This window comes from Carassius auratus, unplaced genomic scaffold, assembly GCF_003368295.1.
Source record: "Carassius auratus strain Wakin unplaced genomic scaffold, ASM336829v1 scaf_tig00016634, whole genome shotgun sequence".
In the NCBI taxonomy this organism is placed as follows: Eukaryota; Metazoa; Chordata; class Actinopteri; order Cypriniformes; family Cyprinidae; genus Carassius; species Carassius auratus.
Window position 1 is genome coordinate 833 of NW_020524697.1, and position 21,542 is coordinate 22,374.

At 37.6% G+C, this 21,542-nt stretch overlaps 1 protein-coding gene across 34 annotated transcripts in view; it reads left to right on the forward strand.

Annotated features, from left to right (window-relative positions):
- Positions 1–216: 216 nt before the first annotated feature.
- The window catches only part of LOC113075261 (calcium/calmodulin-dependent protein kinase type II subunit beta-like), a 32,829-nt gene continuing 11,503 nt past the window's right edge, over positions 217–21,542 (forward strand). The window contains exons 1-11 of one of the 34 annotated variants that reach the window (XM_026247923.1): positions 2,958–3,888; positions 4,024–4,107; positions 4,751–4,845; positions 5,486–5,608; positions 5,718–5,801; positions 5,889–5,931; positions 7,326–7,421; positions 11,928–11,965; positions 15,743–15,775; positions 17,750–17,818; positions 20,615–20,659. In XM_026247923.1, coding sequence (XP_026103708.1) covers positions 3,633–3,888; positions 4,024–4,107; positions 4,751–4,845; positions 5,486–5,608; positions 5,718–5,801; positions 5,889–5,931; positions 7,326–7,421; positions 11,928–11,965; positions 15,743–15,775; positions 17,750–17,818; positions 20,615–20,659 — 966 coding nt within the window. In that variant the 5' untranslated portion in view covers positions 2,958–3,632. Of the gene's footprint in view, positions 259–2,957; positions 3,889–4,023; positions 4,108–4,750; positions 4,846–5,485; positions 5,609–5,717; positions 5,802–5,888; positions 5,932–7,325; positions 7,422–11,927; positions 11,966–15,742; positions 15,776–17,749; positions 17,819–20,614; positions 20,660–21,542 lie in introns of those variants that run through there. The other 33 variants (XM_026247924.1, XM_026247941.1, XM_026247928.1 and 30 more) reach the window with 33 other exon arrangements.

The window sequence follows — 21,542 nt, forward strand, 5'->3', positions numbered from 1 at the left end:
TTATTTCAGTTATTGTGTGCTTATATTTGAGCTACATGGAGGCAAGGTTGAGTCTAGAGAAAGATACCCTTCCCCTTCCCTTTTACATTTTTACCCTGCCCCAAATACCCATCACCCAAGGCCTGGTGCACGGGGACTGTAGCGCTGCTCAAACTAACCTACGCCCCCTGCTGTTTGCATGCAGTCACTGCATCCAGCAGATCCTGGAGGCGGGTGCTTCACTGCCATCAAATGGGCGTGGTGCACAGAGACCTGAAGGTAAGTGACAATTGTGATGTTGTGAACTTGTGTATGTGCTCATAAACTTGCTATGTGGAAATCTGTGCCTACTACTGTGTAGATTTAAAGGGCACTGACATAATTGCTGATAGGAACTCTTGGTCTCCCTTCGAAAATGGGTGGAAAAAATATTTAAAAATGGGAGGTCAGTCCGATTTCACACAGTGATAGTGCATGGCATACATGCTTGAGTGTTGCAGTGTTTGACCATTGCTGGTAATAAATTCACTTTCATGAATGTTCAGGTAAGACTGCGCTAATTGGACTGACTTAAAGAGCTACATTAATTTTAGTTTATTGATCAAGACAAATGTCTCTTTTGCACTTCAAAAGTGCTCCTACTAAAATGAATCCCATGCAATTATTATCATATAATAATATAAATAAATATAGACAAAATTGAATGAACTATGACAATGTAACTCTTATCTAGATTGCTTTTATTGACCAGAGAGTCAGTGTAGACATCAGGGTCCCAGTCCCAGACCAGTCCTCATGTCCAGGTTTGAGTGCACTGCAATGCCATTTGACTGCTCCCTTCTGACCTTTGACCTTTTCTAAAATGCAGTGAGCTTCGGGAAAGTGTTGTTCCTAGACATAATTCAACTAATCTCACGTTACCTGGCATGTTTTGCAGTCGGATTACAGTGCAAACTGGCCAGATATTAGCCTAGGATGCTTATCGTAACTGGCACAAAAAAATGTATGACTGCTGGGTGAACACCGCTTCAGAATTTATGCTGCATGTTTATGTATGCATGTATAAGTGGTTTGATTGTGACTTGGATCTGTGATGTCACTTTATAAATACACATTTATCTGCAGCTTTTCTTCAATATGCACAGATCCAGTACACTTTATATTATGTACTTTTATTGACATGTTGACTCCGTAAAGAGCATGTGCAAAATAATATCCAGATGTATATCAATAAATCAGGTGCTTTAATCTGATTTAATTAGTAATGCACATAAGTTATAGTTTTAGCGAAACATGAGACTGAAATTTAAATTGCCACTGAAATTTTTTTGTAATAATTACATTTGCGTAATTTGATAATTGACCTCGGTATGCTGTTAAAGGTGTGGTGTTCTAAGATGATAAATTAATTTAGTCATAGTAGTTTGGCAACAAGTCGCCTCTCAGCATTTCAAAATGATTTAATCTGAAACCAAAAAATCATTACTTCTTTTGCTGTTTTAGCCAAATATTGGACCGTGAACACTTGACATTCCTCCCTAGTACAACTGCAGCCATAATTATTTACAAGTATTAATGTCTAGATCTGCGATAGACTTGCATGAAATAGTCAAACGACTCATTTAAGAAACGCCAATTAAACATCACTCATTTCGGTCAATGATTTTGGCGTTTTAAAACCTTTTCCTTTGAAAACTGAAATGAGTTCTTTTTTGCAGTTTTAAACCAAATATTTTAAATTGCTTTAATTTTGGTGCATCACTAGATTTAATCCGTATACATTTAGATTCAAGCCTCAGTTTCACAGTAGCAGCATCAAGAAAAACGAAACCAGGTAAATGCTAAAAATGGCATTTTGGTTTCACGCTCTCAGTGTCTGCCCTTTAAAATGGAAGCCTGGGGCACGCGATCTTCCCACAGCTGGAATCTGAGTGGGCATGACAGGAATGCCACTGCAGAAAAGAGCAGCGGTCTTGCACATATATTATTGCACATACACACAATCTCACACATCTACCAACACCCATGATTTTTTGGATTTTACTGAGCAAAGCAAGTAAACTAAACCAACTCATGCCAATTTAATCGGTGCACCCAGCTGTGCTTTTCAGTATATGCATATACATGTATATAATGCATATAATTTGATTCGTAGCTGTGCCCATGCTGATGAGATTTTAGCTAGGAAGTCATGTCATTGATTTCACTGCAGAGGGTATACACTCGTGAAAGAGCATTGGAGAGCTAGATTTGTTCTCAGAGGGTGCTGTTCATCAAAATTCCTCCCACTACTGAGCTTTAAGGCTGGGATTAGCTCCTGATGTTCCAGCCCTTAACAGAGTGCATGTTTAACCTCTTTTTTTTTTTTGTCGGGGGGGGGGGGGGGGGGGGCAATCTGCATTAGCTATGCTATATGAGAGCTGCTGAGGATGGAGACAAAATCTAGGAAATGTTTAATGAAGGGAAGGTTGTGAAGTAATTGTGATAATGAGTGTTATGGAATGTTATTAAAAAAGTAAATGCCCCCTGGCTTAATTAAACATGGGCAAGCTGGTCTGTGAGCATTTGAGAGCAAGTTGACTGTGTATCTGCATGAACATATTCAGATGTATTAATATCTAGATGTTTTTCATAGGACTAGTTATAATTACAAATGTTAGATTATTCTGCATATGCAAAAAAAAAAGTAAATATTGATGATAATCAGAAAAAACCTACAGTCAGTCTACTCTTAGCTTCTAATGAAAGCAATGAAGTAATTATATATGAACGAATGTATATTTATTTATTTAATTATTTTTCCTGTGATCGCAAAGCTGTGATTTTTATCAGTCATTTATGACTCTTTAGTATTGCTTGATCCTTCAGAATCATTCTGATTTGAAGTTCAAGAAACACCGTTTAATATTACAATTGAAAACGTTTTTGCTAGTTTATATTTTTTGTGGAAACAGTGACCTTTTATTTTTTATTTCTTAAAGAAACGAAAGTTCAAACTAATGCATTTATTTGAAATTGAAATCTTTTGTAACATTATAATGCGTAATGAGAAACATCTGTCACTTTTGATTAGTTTAATTCATCCTTGCAGCATTAAAGTATTGATATCATTTTAAATAGTCTTACCGACCCCAAACTGTTAAACGGTAGCTTATTTTTTTTTAGTTGTCATTTCTCTCAGTTTAAATCATTTTAGTAGCAGTCTACAATGTGAATAAGAGAGTGAGGGAAGTGGATGTTAGATCAACCAGACCCTGCAATGCAGGAAAATCTCCTTGAGATTTCACTCTCTGCTGCAGAGCTAAAGGTGTGTGTGACTGATCTATAAGGGCTAGCTAACAAACCAAATAGCCTGAGTTGCTAGCACTATGATTTATAAGATCGTGTCATGTGTGTGCTAGCAGAAGGCACTAGAGGAGATATCACATTATTAGCATCCATCAGTGACAGAGAATAATGAGGATGGATAATCTGGGTCAGTTGGGAGGAAAACATGCCCGCACAAACACACTTATTACCAGTGAAGAACTTTTTTTTTCTTAATCCTTTATTTAGAAACATTCTGCAGTCTGAAAGTTCAGCGAAACCCACCATTCAACTAATGTCTAACAGAATCTGATTTGGGGAGGTTGATTATATTATACACATTTAAAATGTGCGCTGGTTTTATGTTAAGAACACGTGATGGGTATCTGACTATCTATTGTTGTTGTGAAGTGTGTGTCAGCATGCACAGTGTGTTTGTTACTGTGAGTGTAAAGTTGTGTGTTAAGGCAGGAGAAATGTTGTCTTCACTCTCCCCTCAGCCAGAGAATCTGCTCTTGGCCAGTAAGTGCAAGAACGCCGCTGTGAAGCTGGCCGACTTTGGACTGGCCATTGAGGTGCAGGGAGACCAGCAGGCATGGTTTGGTATGAAGACATTGCTACAATGACACAAACCTGTAGTTTGATATTGAGAGACGCCCACACGATTTATAACAAACACTTTAGAACTTGTTTGTACTGCTTACACCTTTATTATCCCATTTTACTGTGCATTTACAGGATTTGCAGGGACACCAGGTTACCTGTCCCCTGAGGTGCTGAGGAAAGAAGCATATGGCAAACCGGTGGACATCTGGGCCTGCGGTAAATAAACTCAAATTCAGTGACAAGCACATGCTCATTTTGAAGAAATTACAGGAGTTTTATGTGCTTTGTGCCAAATCTAAGTGAGCTGCCTTGCTGTCTGCTTCACCGTCTACCTTCCCTGCTGATATAAAGCTATTTAAACCAGCCCTAGAGGGTTTTCTGTTCTCAGTTGGTTTCCTCTTCTAGTCAAGCTGGTCTGGTTGTCTTTGTTTTAGAGGGGTTTTGGACACTTTCTAATTTTTTTGGCCCGCCAGCTAAACAATCTAAACACCAGCTTGACCAAGATGGAAGAAATTGGACTTAGGCTGGTTTATTTGTTTTCAGCAGGGTCCTAAAGGGATGTTCATACATTCAGAGATTTGCAGTGACAGATAGAAGTAGTCATTAATTTTCAGTGAGAGTTGGTGATTTCCATTAAACCTGCATGATACCAATTAAGCCTACAAGCAAACAAAGGCAAAGAGACTCAGCAACCTCATTTATTTCATACTTGTTTTGAGTATAGAACAAATAATATAACTGGCAACACAGTATAACTGGCTGTACTGTATTCAACAGCCTTAAAATTGCTGCTTACCTAAGCTCTACTTGGAACAGATAGATAGTTTTTTAAATTTATTTTTTAATTGTCTTTATTAAGGTGTGATTCTGTACATTCTGCTGGTTGGATATCCACCTTTCTGGGATGAGGATCAGCACAAACTTTATCAGCAGATCAAAGCGGGAGCTTATGATGTGAGTTTTATGATCTTTTCAGTTTTGCGTTCTGTATTTACCAAAAAACGCCAAAACTTTGATATGATGAAATGTGTTGGTTTTCAAATTATCAAAACACTTAACTGCTATCACAAGTATAGAATATCATATTGAATGTTTTATTAATTTAACTTTAGATGGCACAATCAATTTTTTAACACTTAAAGACATTATTTGTCTAATAGACTGCAAAAAAAAATTACGTGATACATTTTTAAAATAGAAATTGCCTATTTCATAGAATAGACTGATTTATTTGATAGATGCAGCACAAGTGGGGGATTTTTGATAATATTGATATATTAAGTACTTTTAGCATCATTTTATATGGTTCAACATTTTTTGGGAATATTGATTCATATTAGTTGTCGACTGGTATGGTTTTTTTCAGTTTTGCTTGACCCAACATTGACTCATGAATCATCTTAATGCCAGTTCATTAAATTGAGAAAATTGAACTTCAATAGGTGTTTACATTTTCTTAGAAACGCACAATTTCTAGTCAAAAGTTACAGAAATTGCTAATTTCAATAGATGGTTTATATGATGCAGTGCTTGCTGACAGAGCTAATCTGTTGTTGTATAGTAATCGCATTTTTAAAATGTATTTCTCTAATAGTTTCCATCTCCCGAATGGGACACAGTTACTCCTGAAGCCAAAAATCTCATCAATCAAATGCTAACCATAAACCCTGCCAAGAGAATCACTGCACAGGAAGCTCTCAAACACCCATGGGTCTGCGTATGTATTCACCAACGCGCAAATGCAGACATATAGAACACTTAGACAAAAGCAGCAAAACGCAGATGTAGATATACAGTAAAAATCTTTTCCCTATTTGTTTCCATAGCAACGCTCTACTGTGGCTTCCATGATGCACAGACAAGAAACTGTGGAATGCCTGAAGAAGTTCAACGCCAGGAGGAAACTCAAGGTGTGTTTCTTGGTCACACACACATGCTCACTCAATTCTAATTTTACACACACACACACAGGTTATATTTCCTCATTGTCCTCACAGGGGGCCATCCTCACCACCATGCTTGTGTCACGGAACTTCTCTGGTAAGTTATTCGGGTGTGACGAATCTGCAGATTAACCTTGGAACTGTTTTGATTGACAGCTGAGTTGATGAATATGTGTGATTTCTGATTGGTCTGTTCTGTGTATGTTCTGATGGTTCTCCAGGGAATCATCTGTGTGTCTTTTAAGATCCCCACTCCGTCTTGATGTGCTTTTGTTGTCTGTTGTCTGTCAAATAAATACTTGAAGCCTCTTGCTCTCATTAAAAGTGACCTTTGGGCAAGATTTGGGCTGCACAGATTTTGGGGCCATAAAAAGTATTCGATGACTTAAGTTGTACTTAGTGTTATAATGTTATTGAATTAGATATCAAACCAAATGGTACCTAAAAACAAATGATGATAGAGAGTTTTCTCCAGTTTTTTGTGATTCTACTATTGCAAAATCACCAATGTGGTATTTTCATGATCCTGCATAATAAGCCATTTAACCACCAAAAAATTCAAAATACAAAAAAGGCAGTGCTACTTAATTTTATTGACATAGTGTCATTGAAAACATGCATGAATGAGAAAATATAGTAAAAAAACAATTAGATTTGATTATTCAATTTCTGAATGCTTGAATATTTAACCAATGTGAAAAACTATTTGACCTATTGTTTGTAATTTATTTTAAAAAATCATAATAATTATCTTGACTAAACAAATTACCACTTATGAATGCCACTTGGGTCAATATCTAATGTGATGACATTGATACATTTTTAAGTGTGGTTTAACGGTCCACATACTTTTTGGGACAACTTTCTTTATATTTTTACGCCCTGCCCACCACTTACTGTACATACAACCTTTTCCTCTCCATCTTGCAGTTTGCAGTTTTAATGTAGCTCTGACATCACAGATCTCATGCATAATTCAAAATAACATGCATTTCTAGACTTCTTCCTGCACATGTAAATTGCCTAACTCTCTCTGTCAATTCTCTTTTTTTTGACTCTATCCTTAATGAAAATTCAAGTACCGGTAGTTATAGCAGCACTTTCTGCCTTCTGAACTCATCTGTGATGCCAGGGCTCTGCTTGTAACTGCTTCAGATGATGGTCCAACAAAGGACATTGATATATATATATGTGGTTTGAATGTTAGGATTTATGATTCCCTCTGGGTCAGAGTCTTGTTTTGTTGTACTTTGGTTGTAATGAAAGTATGGCTCTTGTTTGAGTGGGGATCATTTTGTTACAAGCCACCTGTCTCTCAAAGAAATAAAAAAAATAAGAAAATTGGTTTGACGTGTTCTTATAACTGACCGTTTCTTCTCCTGTAGACTAATGAATGGTTCTCTTTCACTCTGCCCCCTTTCCTCTTCCCTCTCTCTCTCTCTCTTTTTGTTCCTCCCTCTCATTGTGTGTGGGTGGGTATGTGTGTGTTAGTGGGTAGCAGACAGACCACGGCTCCCGCCTCGGTCACTGCGGCTGCGGCTGCAGTAGCCGCGGCTGCAGGCACCACAGCAGGGCTGGTGGAACAAGGTAGCGCCGCCCTGCGGGGCACAACTCCTCTGCCCCTTTCTGTCTCTCCGCTCCTCTGGTTATTCCTACCATTCCATTATTCTCTATTCACAGTGTGCTCCACAGTTTCCCCCCCCCCCTGTTTATCTGTTCTCTTTCCCTATTGTCCTTGAAATTTATTTTTCATTCTTTTATTTTTTTCCTCTATTTTCCCTTGTTAATTCCTTTTTTCACTTCCCATATAATTTCCTTTCATTTCCTTTTAATTACCATTATCTGTTTAATGTTTCCTTTCCTTTCCTTTCTTTTACTATTTCCCTTTTACTTTGTTTATTTCCTCGCTCTCTTTTTAATTTTTCCTTGCTTTACCTTTTCCATTTCCTTTTCTGTCCTGTCCTTTCCTCTTTACTTCTCTATTAATTTCCCTTCTTTTCGGTTTCCTTTTTCCTTTGTTTTCCCTTTATTTCAATTGAAATTGCCCCTTCCCTTACCCTTTATTCATCCTTTTACCTTTTTCTTTCTTCTTCCCTTTTTCTTACCCCTTTTCCTTCCATTTTCCTTTTCTCTATTTATATCTTTTCTCTTTTTCTGATTGATTTCAGCTTTTCTTTCTTATTTTTATCTTATTTGTCTAATTCATTTCTTTTTCACCCCCCCCCATTGTTAGTTACTTCTACAAAAGAAAACTTTCTGTATTTCATCCTCCCTCTACATCCTTTCTGTCACTCACTAGTCCATGATTGTCTCTGCATGGGGCTAAAGCATGCATGATGACTCACCCTCTACCTCTCTTACCAGCTGTTTCTTCTGTTACTTTCTTGTCCTCCACACTTTTGTGTCATTATTCACCTCATTTCTCTTGTGGTTCATATCTTATAACATGTGTATTGGTTATTGGTCCTCTCAGTGGTCTGTCATTGTCATTTCATTCATCTTTCATTTATTTCACAGAGGATCTACGCCAAGATCTTTACATGATGAATGTATTTTCCCCTCCCACTCTCTTTTTTGAGTCCTGTTCTCTCCATCATTTCTTCCTTTCATATGTGCCATAAATCACTGCCTCTTTTTGGTTTATTCTTAACCTTCTCTTCATTGCCTTTCTTTTCCATTTTTATCTGACACCCATAAGCCTTCTTCACTTTCATCCTCTATATTCTTCCTTCCTTCCTTTACTCTGTCTTTAATATGGTCTGTGAAGTTGAAGTTCACCCCTGTTTCAAAGGGTGGAACAGTCTGCCTGCTGTTGTGCTGAATGCTGCATGGGAGGTTGGACTAATGCATGTTCACTAACTTGGGGGTGTGATGTGCTGAACGAATCTGGTGCACTCGTGCATGGTCAAAGCTTCTTGACAACAGTTTTTTTTTTTTTTTTTAGCATTTTTTTAATCAGGATTTCATATTTGTGTATGGACAAGATGTAGAATTATGTAGAATTTTAGTTAACATTACTTGTTGTTAACATTACTTGAAACTGGATCCACGGTATGAGGGGAAATGCATGGAAACAAAATCTCTCTTTATTCCCTTTTGGGCTATAGTGGATATACAGTTGCAGTATACTGTATTTGTTTTATTTTGCAGGGTTTAGCATAGATGACTACACTATGTGTGCAATTTACAAGCCTGTCATTTGGAATCTTTTTCTTGCGCCTTACTTTAAAGATTTTATAATCATTGCATCTCCTCCAGAGCAATACAAAGAAAGCCACTGCTAATCTATCACAAAACAAATCAATTCCAGAGCAAAGTATTATTTTTTATTTTTTTGACCCGATAGTAAAAGAAAAGCTGATGACAAAATACAAGATGGGTTTGATTTGTTTAATATTTTCTGGGTCACTACATTATTCCTCCAACACTCCACTAGTGTGGAAGCTAATAGAGTTAATTTTGTAGTTTCGACTGGATGTGTTGTAGATTGACTTACTGTATAGTAGATATTTTTCAGCTTTTTAATTGTATTCAATATCTTGACATTTATTTATTTATTCTAAAATGGCTTAAAATGGTGTTTTTCTATCAGTGGAATTATCATTTCGACCAAACAGCCTTTGGCATTTAAGCGTATAGGCAAAAAAATTTGATCATTTAGAATTTCTAGATTTATCCAAGCAGCTGTTCTGGAGGAGCCAGTGACATTGTCTTGCCATTTACCTTTTTGAAAGGGCAAAACATGATTTGGGTTTATTTTTCAGCTTTTCTTTTTCCTTTCCTTTCCTGTTTGTTTTTTGTTTTTTAACATAGAGTGCATCATGAGTGAGGCAGAAGGGTTGAGCTGGTACATTGAGCGTGTGCTGTGGCTCAATGTGAAGGCTGTTCTTTATATTCAATGCTCCCTGCACATGCCTGCAATCAAATATTTATGTAGTGCTGCCTCTCTCTGTTGTCCTTCTACTACCCCCAGCCTGAGCAACCAGACTACTGCACTATAGGCAGTTACACTACATATGGGACTGACACCTGGATCACTTCAAATCCTCATATATGACTTTAATACGGTGCATATAAGAGAACATATTTATGTATTATACTTTAGGTTATGTGGACACCCATTTTTTAGTTTGGGCATTTTAGTGAAAGCTGTTATAACCGCAAATGATGGATCAACTCTCCATTTATGGCCATAATGTTGCAAAAAGCTGTCTTCTCAATCGATAATTATGCTTAGTTTTGCTTGTGCAACTGCTATACATTGCACAAGATGGATTGAAATTTTCATATATATATGAAAATAAATACATTTTAAGATATAAATATATTTTTATTTCATTTGGTTGTATGTTTGTTTAATAAAAAATATATTGTAATTATTAATTTATTTAATGTTTACGTATTTGAATTGCGTTGTATTTGAGCATTGGAGAACAATTGAGCAATAGGTTTTAGAGTAGTGAAACTGCTTATACGAAACAGCCTGGCACAAACCTGTTTGCCTGCTATTTTTTGCTAAACCTTATTTGCTGACTCTCTGCAAGGTAGATAAACTCTGAGATAAATGATGACTACTGAAAACAAGTTGACATTTTTTTTGTTCTTGAGTCCATGGATATAGATACAGCTCCATAAATAGTCGTTTAGTTTCAGCATTCATAGATAAACCACACGAGATATTTTGACCTCTTCTCCAATACTTTCTTTTTCTCTCCATTCTCTCTTCCTCTCTTTCTTTTGCTTTCTGTGTTAATGGCAAGGTAAGGAGCTCCACTCACTTTAGAGTATTAGAGGTTACTTCACTACTGCTGCTCTTTCTACAGGGACACATGCTCATTTCTTCTCACTGATCTCTTTGGGCCACCAGATGGGTGGATTGGTGGCCCAGATTCAGTTCTAGGAGGATCTTGAGTGACCCTGTTCTTTTGTTTATTATCAGAAATACAGCAAATGCATTCAACTTTGACTTAATTTCTTGTGCAACCTCTTGCTATGTTGTACCTCTTGCATTTTTTAATGCATAATTCCAGCTCATGCCATCTTAATGATGACACCGCTGTATCTGTAGGATCATTTTACAGAATTTTCTGAATGACAGAGTTTTGCTGAAATTATTGTATTAAATGAACAGTGTCTAGAGCTGTTGTCTCAACCGAGACGTTAAGATATCCTTAATAGGGATGGGCACGAGTACCAGAGTACTCGGAATGTAAATAATGAAAACACATTTGTTTCGTGTCTCAGTTTGAATTTGATGTTGTGACAGCTATACACAAACATACCCAAAAGGTGCTTCAAAGGTGCTTGACAGAGTGTGTGTGCATTTATTTGCATATTTATTTTTGATCATGAAGTGGTACAAGAACCAACCATGAATGACAGTGATTGTGTCAGATGCTTCTTTATACTCATTAATGATTGCTTTATATTAATTTAATGAATGTTGTTCACCATGATGCTGTACAGAACAATGAAAAGCATAAATGTATTTATTTTTTAATTATCCTTAGTCCTTGGATGGATAAATTTCACTGTCATCTACACTGTTTGGCTGAACCTAAAAACGCTCATTTTAAGTATTCAGTTGTTTCCCTTCCATATGATTGTTTCTTTTCCAAAAGGTTTATAAAATTAAATAAAATGTTAAGAAATGTAGACTGAGTAATGAGATATCTGTGGCAGCGTTGTTTCTATGATAATGAAGCAGATAAAAATGTCTTTCCTGTAAGATGTATTTTTAAATGTTATTTTTATTATTTAGACAATGGGGAACTGTTCAATCTGAGGGGCCAGTAATAAATCTTAATCTGTTTAAAAGTCATTGTTACTTTTATATAGTACTTAATAGATCATTATTTTTTAACAAACAAATAGTTAGTTATCATGAAACATTGAATTGTATTTCATTTCATACACACCACCCTTCAAAAGGAGGGTTGGTTAAATTTTTTGTATAAGTGATTAATTTTTTTATGATTCCTTGAGGAATAGAAAGTTCATTTTAGGAAATATAGCCTGGGTAAATGGAAATTTTGTAATATGCAATGTGGTGTTGCTGATTTAACGTCTCTCTCTTATTTCCTCCCATTGTAGCAGCCAAGAGCTTGTTGAACAAAAAAGCTGACGTTAAGGTAAGACGATCTGTCGAACTTCTGACCTCTGGGACCCAGACATGACCAGATGTCTTCTCTCTTTACACTACTCCATCTCTCTTTCCTTTTATCTTCCTGGCTAATCTGTCAGTGCTTGCGTAGAGTGTGTTTAGAGTGTGTTCTTTATTGCATGATTGTTTTTTACACAAGTGTTATTAGTTGATATTGTGTTTGATGTGTGTGTATAGATGTGTTTGTTTTAAGACATGAGAGATTTAAAACCCGACCACTGACACCTAAAGTCACCTTATAAAAATACAGTATATTTCAGTGTCGTTCTGATTAAGTCTAGTCAACCTCTACTAAAAAATTATTTTACCTTATTGACAGATAAAAAAAAAAAAAAGATTAGAGATGTCTAGTCATCATTTACTCAAAACTCATGTATTTCTGATTGTAGTTTTTACATTAAACACTAGAAAAGTTTAAGCTGCACTTTTTTTATACAAGGAAAGCTGATGGTAGATAATGGCTGTCAAGCAAATTTATGTTCTTCACGCAAAGCTTTCGCATATCTTCAGAAGACTTGTAAGCTAATTTGTTCATTGACAGCTAATCTTTACCATCCACATTCATTTAAAGGAAAAGAGCAGGCAGACTGGACATCACCTTTTGTGTTTCCATAAAGAAAAAACAAAAAGGATTTGGACCGATATGGTAAATGGGTGAAATATCCCTGATTTTTAATTTAAGGGTAAAATGTAAATATATTTTGCTAATTTGCTTATTTTTCAAATGATTAATCGCATCCAAAATAAAAGTTTGTGTTCACATAATATATGTGTGTGCGATGTTTATTTATTATGTGTATATAAATACACATACATGTATATATAAAAAAAGATTTATGTATATTTATATATAATTTAGATTTATATATAAATATTTTATATATAAATACTTAATTTTTCTTATATATGGACATGTGTGCGCATCATCTAAACACAAACTTTTATTTTGGATGTGATTCATCGTTTGACAGCCCTATTGGGCCCTATTTAAACGATCTGAAACGCAAGTGTCAAAGCGCGAAGCGCAAGTAACTTTGTGGGCGGGTCTCGGCGCTGTTGCTATTTTCCCGGCGGGATAAATGGCTCTTGCGCCCGGCGCAAATCTAAAATGGGTGGGTCTGAAGTAGCTTCATTATTCATAGGTGTGGTTTGGGCGTAACGTGAAATAAACCAATCAGAGCGTCATCCAACATTCCCTTTAAAAGCAGGTGCGCAAGTTCCATTATGGATTGCTATTATTATGGCGTATTTACCAGGCGCACGCCAGGAGCGGTTCACAGCCGAGGAGACTTATGTTCTTGTAAAAGCAATGAAAGACAGAGAAATTGTGTTGTATGGGGATTGGAGAAACCCACCCAAAATTGCGTCGGTTAAACAGGCGTGGGAGGAAATAGCCACAACTGTTTCATCGATTTTTTTTCCTGGTTCTTGACGGACAAACCAATTTGTCAGATGTCCTTATATACATATATGTCTTGCCACTATTGGGCAAACAGGTCTGATCCTTAATTACTACAATTAGCCTGAATAATTTGTAAGCAAGATTTATGCCTATTTTTTCACATCTTCGTGGCACACCACAATGATTTCCGTCATCTCATGTGTTAATATTTTTTTAGTGTAACAATTTATGAATCTTAATAAAAATCTGTGTAGATTATATGAGCAAAGTGTATGCGCGTTGTGCACGCTATATACATTAAGGTCAAGCATGCGCCCTTAAAATAGCATAATGAACAGCGCGCAACGCGCCACTGACTTTAGACTAGGTTTTTTCTGGTCAGTGGCGCAATTGTTTAATGGAACAACAAAATAGCACCAGGGATTGTTTGCGCCGGAACACGCCTCTTTTTTTGCGCTGATCCGCCCAGGGAGCGCAAGTTCATTCACTAGTTTAGCGACGTGCTTCTGTGGAGGGAAAAGCGCGCTTTGCGCGGGTGCAAAATAGGAATGACACATGCGTCGGTGTACAAAGTCAATTGCGCTGGGTGCAAGATAGGGCCCATTATCTACCATTAAAACCTTCTTTAAATCCGTCCCCAAAGATACCACACATTCACATGGAAATGTAAAAGTATAAATGCCTCTGAGTATTTTAGTGAATTTTCACAGACTCTCCAGCAGTCATATGAGCATGAAAATCCATGATTATTAAGCTACCAAATGAAACCTACCTTTAACACACCTCTCTGTATTTAAATACATCCCACAGAATTCCACACATTAGCCAAAAAGTAAAAATCAAGTGCAGTTTACACAATGAACCTTGCTGTGAGAATTTCAGTGAATTTTCCAGGCTCTCTAGCTGACATAAGAGCATTGAAACATCAAGTATTACCAAACACTATAATAAGCTCTATCCGGTCATGAAGCCAGCAATACCACTGAAAGATGAGACGAAATTAAGGTTTATTTCCGTCACCACCTTTAGGCGTGTGGGAGACATTTAGGTGAATGATATAACTATGACGGCTGTAATGCCATTGAGGGATCTATCTAGAGTAATTTGATTCATGAAAAGGGATTTTCAAAGATGAACTGCGCTTAACACTTAGGGAAGTGTTCACAGACACACACTCAAACACATTTTTCTACCTGTGTTTACTTTGTCGTCACCCCACTACCCACCTATGTGACTCACACCTGCTATCTCCATGTGTATGTGTGTACATGTGTGTGTTTGAGCTGAGAAATAGTTCAATGGGGAATGTGACTCTGCTTCCAAGAATAGCCCCGAGTCTGAAACCCTGGAAACTCTGAGACGAAAATAGCAGCACAGCCCTCCTCTCGTCACCTAGCAACAGGCTCCCCCACGTCCTCTCCAGCCATTTTAAAATATTTCTTCTGTCCTTTTCATGATTACTTTGCTCTCTCTCTCTCGCTTTCCTCCTTTCACCTTTATGCTCCATCGCTGTCTTCGGAGTTCAAGCTGAGCTGATCTTTATTTAGTCTCTTGTCATTATTTTTCATATTAACGGAAGCTGACTTATTTACTTTTTGTCTAAATCTTTGCACTACCACTGGTTATGTAATTCTGCTTTAGAATTGGAGGCATTTTTATGAATTTATTTAAATATGGTAGTTGCAGCGATTGGAAGTTGTGCTGCTTCGTTTTCAACGAAAGCGCGTCTGAGAACATTTTGTGCTTAATATAACTTGTTCTTGGCTGCCCTTTTTTTTTAGGACAAAAAATATCACTGAACCGCACAGACTCTGCTTGCTTCCTCTCTCAGCAACCCTGCCTGTCCTTGCACGTCTTTCCTACTTTGTGTAAGCTCCTGCGTTGTTTTCCTGCTTCAGGTTCAGGGCCAGATGTTTCTGAACGGTAACTGTCATATGTCACAAACAACTGACCCCAGATCAGGTAACTTTGGTTACGCTGATCATTCCTCAGGTGCACTTCAACTACTCTTCTTCTAGTAGCATGTTTCTCTCTCCTTTTTCCTCCACTTGACCCACTACCCTTCCTTGTTCCTCTTTCTCCAAATCCTCTTGTACAGAAGAACCTCTACATATTTCCTTTCTCTGAACCCAAACTTTCACATGCACTCCAAAATAATTTTTCAAATCGTTTTCTTTGACTAAAATACACACAGCTCTGACTGCATTTGAGATATCCTCCCAGCACTTTTCTCTTCACTCCAAATGAACATGGTTATCAAACAAGCCAACAGCTACTTTTTTATATTTCGTCTCACAGTTTGCACCATTTTTATCACTTCTCTCCTTTTCATTCTCTCTGTAGAAGCGGAAGTCGAGCTCTACCATTCAGTACATGGTGAGAATCTTGTTTCATTTGCACCCTTCTTTTTACTTTCATCATCCTCTTCTTGTACCTCCACCTACTGTACCAATGCAACGCTTTCTTCGAACGTCTTACTTATGAAATTATTGCCAGTATCAAAAAAAAAAAAAAAAAAAATATATATATCTTCGTTTTTTTTTTTTATTATTATTATTATATTTAAAAAAATATAAAAAAAATGAATGCATGTTTTTACTGGTCAACTAATCTTGGATCTTAGTCTCAGCCTCAAAGACTGTCCACACACAGTCCACTGAGCACTTGATTCATATTATATGAATGGCGGACTTAAACAGTTTTTCTGTAGAGGCCCGTTCACATCAAGAATTTTAAAAGTAGCTATGTTTGTGTCCATATCTGCAGAAGAGAACCCTTGTAGAATTAGAACACGTACTAAAATCATATAGTTAAACCCTAATACACTTAAAGTTCTTTTCCATTCTTTGCTGAGGGGTAAAAGAAGATGGAGCCTGCCTCCAACCGATGGAAAACAACAGCTTTGGAACTTTTGGAACTATTGCATGGAGCTGTTCTGGAAAACTCGCTTTGGCAAGCTTCCTAAACTAACTTTATTTTGGCCTGGTGTTTGATGCATATTGGGCCTTTATTAGTTCTCGTTATCGTTTTTGGTGTGAACAGGCCGTAAATGGCACACGTCTAGTCTTATTTTATACTGTATGAACAGTTACATATACAGTAAACCCACCTCTAAGTGGCACATAAAAACTAAAAGAACAGAATTGTTGCTTTACATGTCAATCAGTATCTGAATGTCTTAGTGCATGGTCCTTGGCCAGAACGCTCTGTGGACTAGACTTTTTGGAGTTCAGATATGGCTTTGTGAGACCACTTGGTTGCAGTAAAAGTGTCCTGCTTTCTTGAGTGTTTTCTGGCAAACACCAAGTTCCTCCTCCTCGTTGTTCTTTCCTTTGATTGAATATTTTTGATTGGCTTCCATGGACACCACGAACCTCCTGGATCTCATGGTTAATACTGACCACTCTGGAAGCTTTAAAAGCAGGTTTAGGAGAGGCCTTTCTGTTCATACACAGGTAGGTACTGGAGTAGTCATGCAGAGTAAGACCCTTTGTTTTGCCTGTGTTTTTCCCAATATTTCCATAAGATCTGGAAAATCCTATTTATACACATTCCAGGGTTCTGACTGCACCAAATCTTGCTTCCTTTAACTTACATTTTTTTTTTGCAGGATTGAGGCTTATATTCTCAGTGTTCAGGAATTTTTTCTTATGGGTCCCATAAGAGGATAGTATTGCTGGTTTTCTTTCCTGACAATATTCCAGTTTACTTGGATAAAGTTGGTCTTCAATGGAGATGCATGACCATCTCTGATAAGTTTTTGAGAATTGTTAATGAATTCTGTAAGTTACTAGGAACAGTGTGTATTTGAATGGATATGTGTGCCCAGATGTGTTTTTGCTCGTTTATGTGAATTTATTTCATCCAGTAGTTGTGGGCTGCGGTTCATTCATCTCCCTTGACCATGCTTCCCGCTCATAGACGCATTATAACGACATTCTCGCATGAGTGCCGGAGCTGTACAAGGGAAAATGGACCGTTAGATACCACTGCAAGCTAATAGACATGAGTCCCGAGGGACACTGAGTACAAATAAACACCCCTAGCTAATCCGCCTCTGCATGTTATGTGGCTGATTAGCAAAAAACATTTTATAGATTTTAATAATGACCCTCCCTCCCCTTTCCCTTTCGCTGCTAGAGAACATTGTGCCTCAATGAATAACACCGTTTTCATGTAAATGGTTAGTTGGCACTACATCAGTCAGTTACTTTAAAACAGATAATGACAGTACCCTACTGCATGTGTTTGTGTGAGAGTGTTTGTGTACATGTGCATGCCGGACTCTCCCTCGTTCTTTCTCAACTTGACCCTTGCTTAACTGAATGTATGTTGTGTTTTCCTGCACAGCCCCAGACAAACAGCACCAAAAACAGCATAGTCACCAGTCCCAAGGGAAACCTCCCCTCTCCTGCACTGGTATTTACCTCTCTAGTCCTTTTCTTTCTTCCAATCTATCCTTTTTTCCTCCCTCTGTTTGTGACTGTACTTGCAATCTTTAGGACAATAAGGATTTTTGTTTGTTTTCTTATGTGCTGTTTTACCAAATTTACATTGCATCTGAGTGCAAGCCGACTGTATATAAAAAATAAATAAATTGCAGTTTAAAGCTAGTAGTAAAATGTATTAATATAAACTATGTATTTTGCATTAAAAATGTTAAATGCAAAGATATTGTGTTTAGAGCAGAGAATAACATGTATGTAGAGTATATACAGTGAATACAGTGGCCTTTGTGTCTTTGCATTTGTGTACTGAAGCTGCCCTTAAATGGTATAAATTTCAGTGAGTTGGATATCAAACCAGTTGCATTTTATATTAAGGATATTTGATCTGTGAGCAGTGTCCAGGCCATTTGCAGCATCATCATTATGTTCTGGATTGGTTTGGGGATAGGAACTCCTCCTAGAACTCTTAATCAGTAATTAAGCTGTTCTTACGGTTTCCTGGATGCAGTGGTGAGAAGAGGATGTTTGGTTCACGGCAATCCTTAATCAGAATCAGAATCAGAATCAGTGGTGTTCCTCAATTAAATCCACTGGGTCTAGTATACTAGTTGTCAAGTGAGTTGAATGTTTACAGTACTGAGCAGTGCTGTTGCCATTCCAACTGTGTTTGAAGTTTGAAGATCAGCATTTATTTGTAAAAATTTAAAGGTGCAGCTCTATTCCATAGCAGGTGCCATCTAGTTAAATGCTATTATAAGTGCTTTATGAACATTTTAAATGACCCAGCCTTAAAGTGGCACATCTTTTTTTTAATTGAGCCCTCAACTTTTTGGCTCTGTCCATGGACCCAATTAATCTCTGTTGATTCAGTTGCATGCACTCTGTCATTCTGATATATTACTATACACTATAGGGCCTTTCGCACCGCTTTAGTTCCAGAACTAAATGTACAGTACTAAATTACTGGGACGATTTTGTGCGAACTATTTCCCAGTGTTTCGACAGCTATGTCATTTCTGCGTGGTGTTCAACAGCATTAACAAACAGAATATGGAGGGAGCTGTGTTTCGTGGGTTTCACTAAAATGGATGTGGAATGTAGAATTATAAGGGATTGAAAGAACGTAAAAAAGGAATCGCCAATGACAACTGGCAGTGCTACATTTGCTACAAGTGTATATTTATCGCCATTCATCATACTGCAAACACTGCGTCTAATTATCTCGCAAGTGTCTTTAAATGCTGTTTTAAATCGTGGAGGGTGAGGGCATTTTCGAACATGTCTGGCCAATCAATGTCTACTTACGTCATGGTTAGTAAAAGTTGTGCTGGTTAGACCCTGCTGTGGAGTAGGAGCTAATTTGGTTCTCGAAAAAGGTAGGTCGCTACTAAAATTGCACCTAGTTCCGGAGGTGCGAAAATGCCCAAAAGTGGGTAGTTCCAGTTTGTTTTGCGAAAGGCCCTACTCTAGCCACACATTTATGGGGTTGTTTTTTTGTTTGCATAATGCAAGTTTGTCTTTCAGTGTCTGCTTTGATCGGTAGATAATGAAGGTTGTTTATCGCTTGGAGCTGGCAGGGAATTTAATAAATGTCATTATGCCAGCATGGAGGGTACATGGGTGATGTGATTATTTAATGTTTAATGACATGCTTGAGTGATACAGATGGATAGTCTATGTTCTGAGGGGAATTTTGTAGATTTTCTGTGGTCTGTAAAAGTACTGTGAAGAGGTTTTAGAGTGAGCCACGAGCATTAAGGAAGGAAGCTCCTAATGAAAGCATGACATGCATTCCATGATATATACAGTTATTGCAACACGTGGCTCAATACATCAGAATTTTAGGATCTTTTATAGTTGCCCTTTAATGCAGCCACTGTGGAGTTTGTGTGCTCTTTGTGTGTGTGCGTTTTATGGAGCAGATTTAGTTACTCAACCTTGAAGTGAAGTGAGGAGGTGTTTATGGTCAGTAAAGACTCTAGCCTTAGTGCTTCGTTCCATGGGTTCCCTTCCAGCTTTACTATTAACTACAGTTATGTAGGACTGGATGATATTTTTATTTTACAATTTTCATTTTTGGATGAACTTTCCCTTTAAGAGGGAAATTAACGGTTAGCATTTGCAGCTTCTTATAGACTCTTTTGTATGTATATATATATATATATATATATATATATATATATATATATATATCATTATAATTATTATATTATGTTCTCTATTATAGCTGAGTGGTTCATAGTAACCTTAGCATGCAATTGCTGCCTGTTGCACGGGCAACGGTTGTCATGGTGATGAATACCTGATAATGACGGGGACCACAGGCTGCCGATTGGACAGTGAGGGAATGTTACTTCCTGCAAGAGAGAAGTGTTCATTACAGATTTATGCGGTCTGATGTGTGTCTAGCTAGCAGGTTTCTGGGTTGACACATAAGGAGACGGATTAAAATAAACATGTTAGTCTAATGGCTGCGATAGCATCCAAAGTTGTTCTGTCAAAATACCGCTATTCCACTTTCAGCGGTACGATGCTTGTTTTGTGCATTCGTAGTTGGTGGTTTAGAAAAATTAGAGCCCAACGTGCAGTAATTTGTTTTCTGAAGCTCTCTGCTGTTGAACCTCTGGTGGTTTTTGTGCATGTTTTGTTTGTTAATTTTTACTGGGTTGGCAATCACAAACACCCATCCACCCACACACACATACTCTCTCTCTCCTCTTTTTTCTCCTCATGTTTTTCCACCCCCTCCTCCCCTGTCGCTCTGTAGGAGGCACAGACCACTGTCATCCATAATGCAGTGGATGGGATTAAGGTAACCCACCACCACCACCACTCTTTTTCTTTCCTTCCCACCATCCGTCCTCTGTTTGATCTGCATCCCCACAATGCATTTCTGCTAATGTGTCCACAGACTATGACGTCATCTGAGCGTGTGTGCCTGTTGGCTGCATGCATGACCTTTTTGAAGTTTAATGTGTTCTCGCACTAGTACTCTTTAAATCTGGTTGAATAACAAATTGCATGTTTTAATTAAACATTACATGCAAATGAGTATACATGTTCCTCTCATGAAACGCAATTCCAGTTGTTTGTGTGGCGCTCCTTTCCGTGCTAGTGCGATTGTTTCGCGATTAATCGACGGTCTGTTTAGTAGTGATGTTTATTCATGATTGTGATGATGGGAAATGACTCTTGACACATCAGACATTTGCAGTATTAGGCCGAAGAGCAACATTTAGAAATCTGTGTCATGATGAGAATATTAAACCTGCCGTCTCGGGTCTCTTTTGCTTCCGGCTGTGTGGCGTAGAGACCTCTTGTGGTGCTCATTGATAGTGCAACTTGCAAAACTATCTCCCTTGACATGAAAACATTTATTTTTGACAGTCATTATTTTTTAAGTAGCATTTTGTAGTACTCCTAGTGGAAGATAATTCTTTTAAAAAATAAAACAGAATAGAAATCAAATGGAAGAAAATAGGTGTCGCAAACAGTGATGTCACACATCACACTTTGATTCTCCCAGGAGGCAGTAGTGAAGTCTAGATCTGGGCCGAGTTGTTCTGCCAATGGTTGCTGTTCTGTGTGAATTCTGAATTGGTCTTAAAATTCCCCTTAGAAAATGAGCTACTAGACCCTTGCGTGGGACACTGTCTGTTTTGCTACATTTGCCACTTTCTTTATATAGGTGTAAC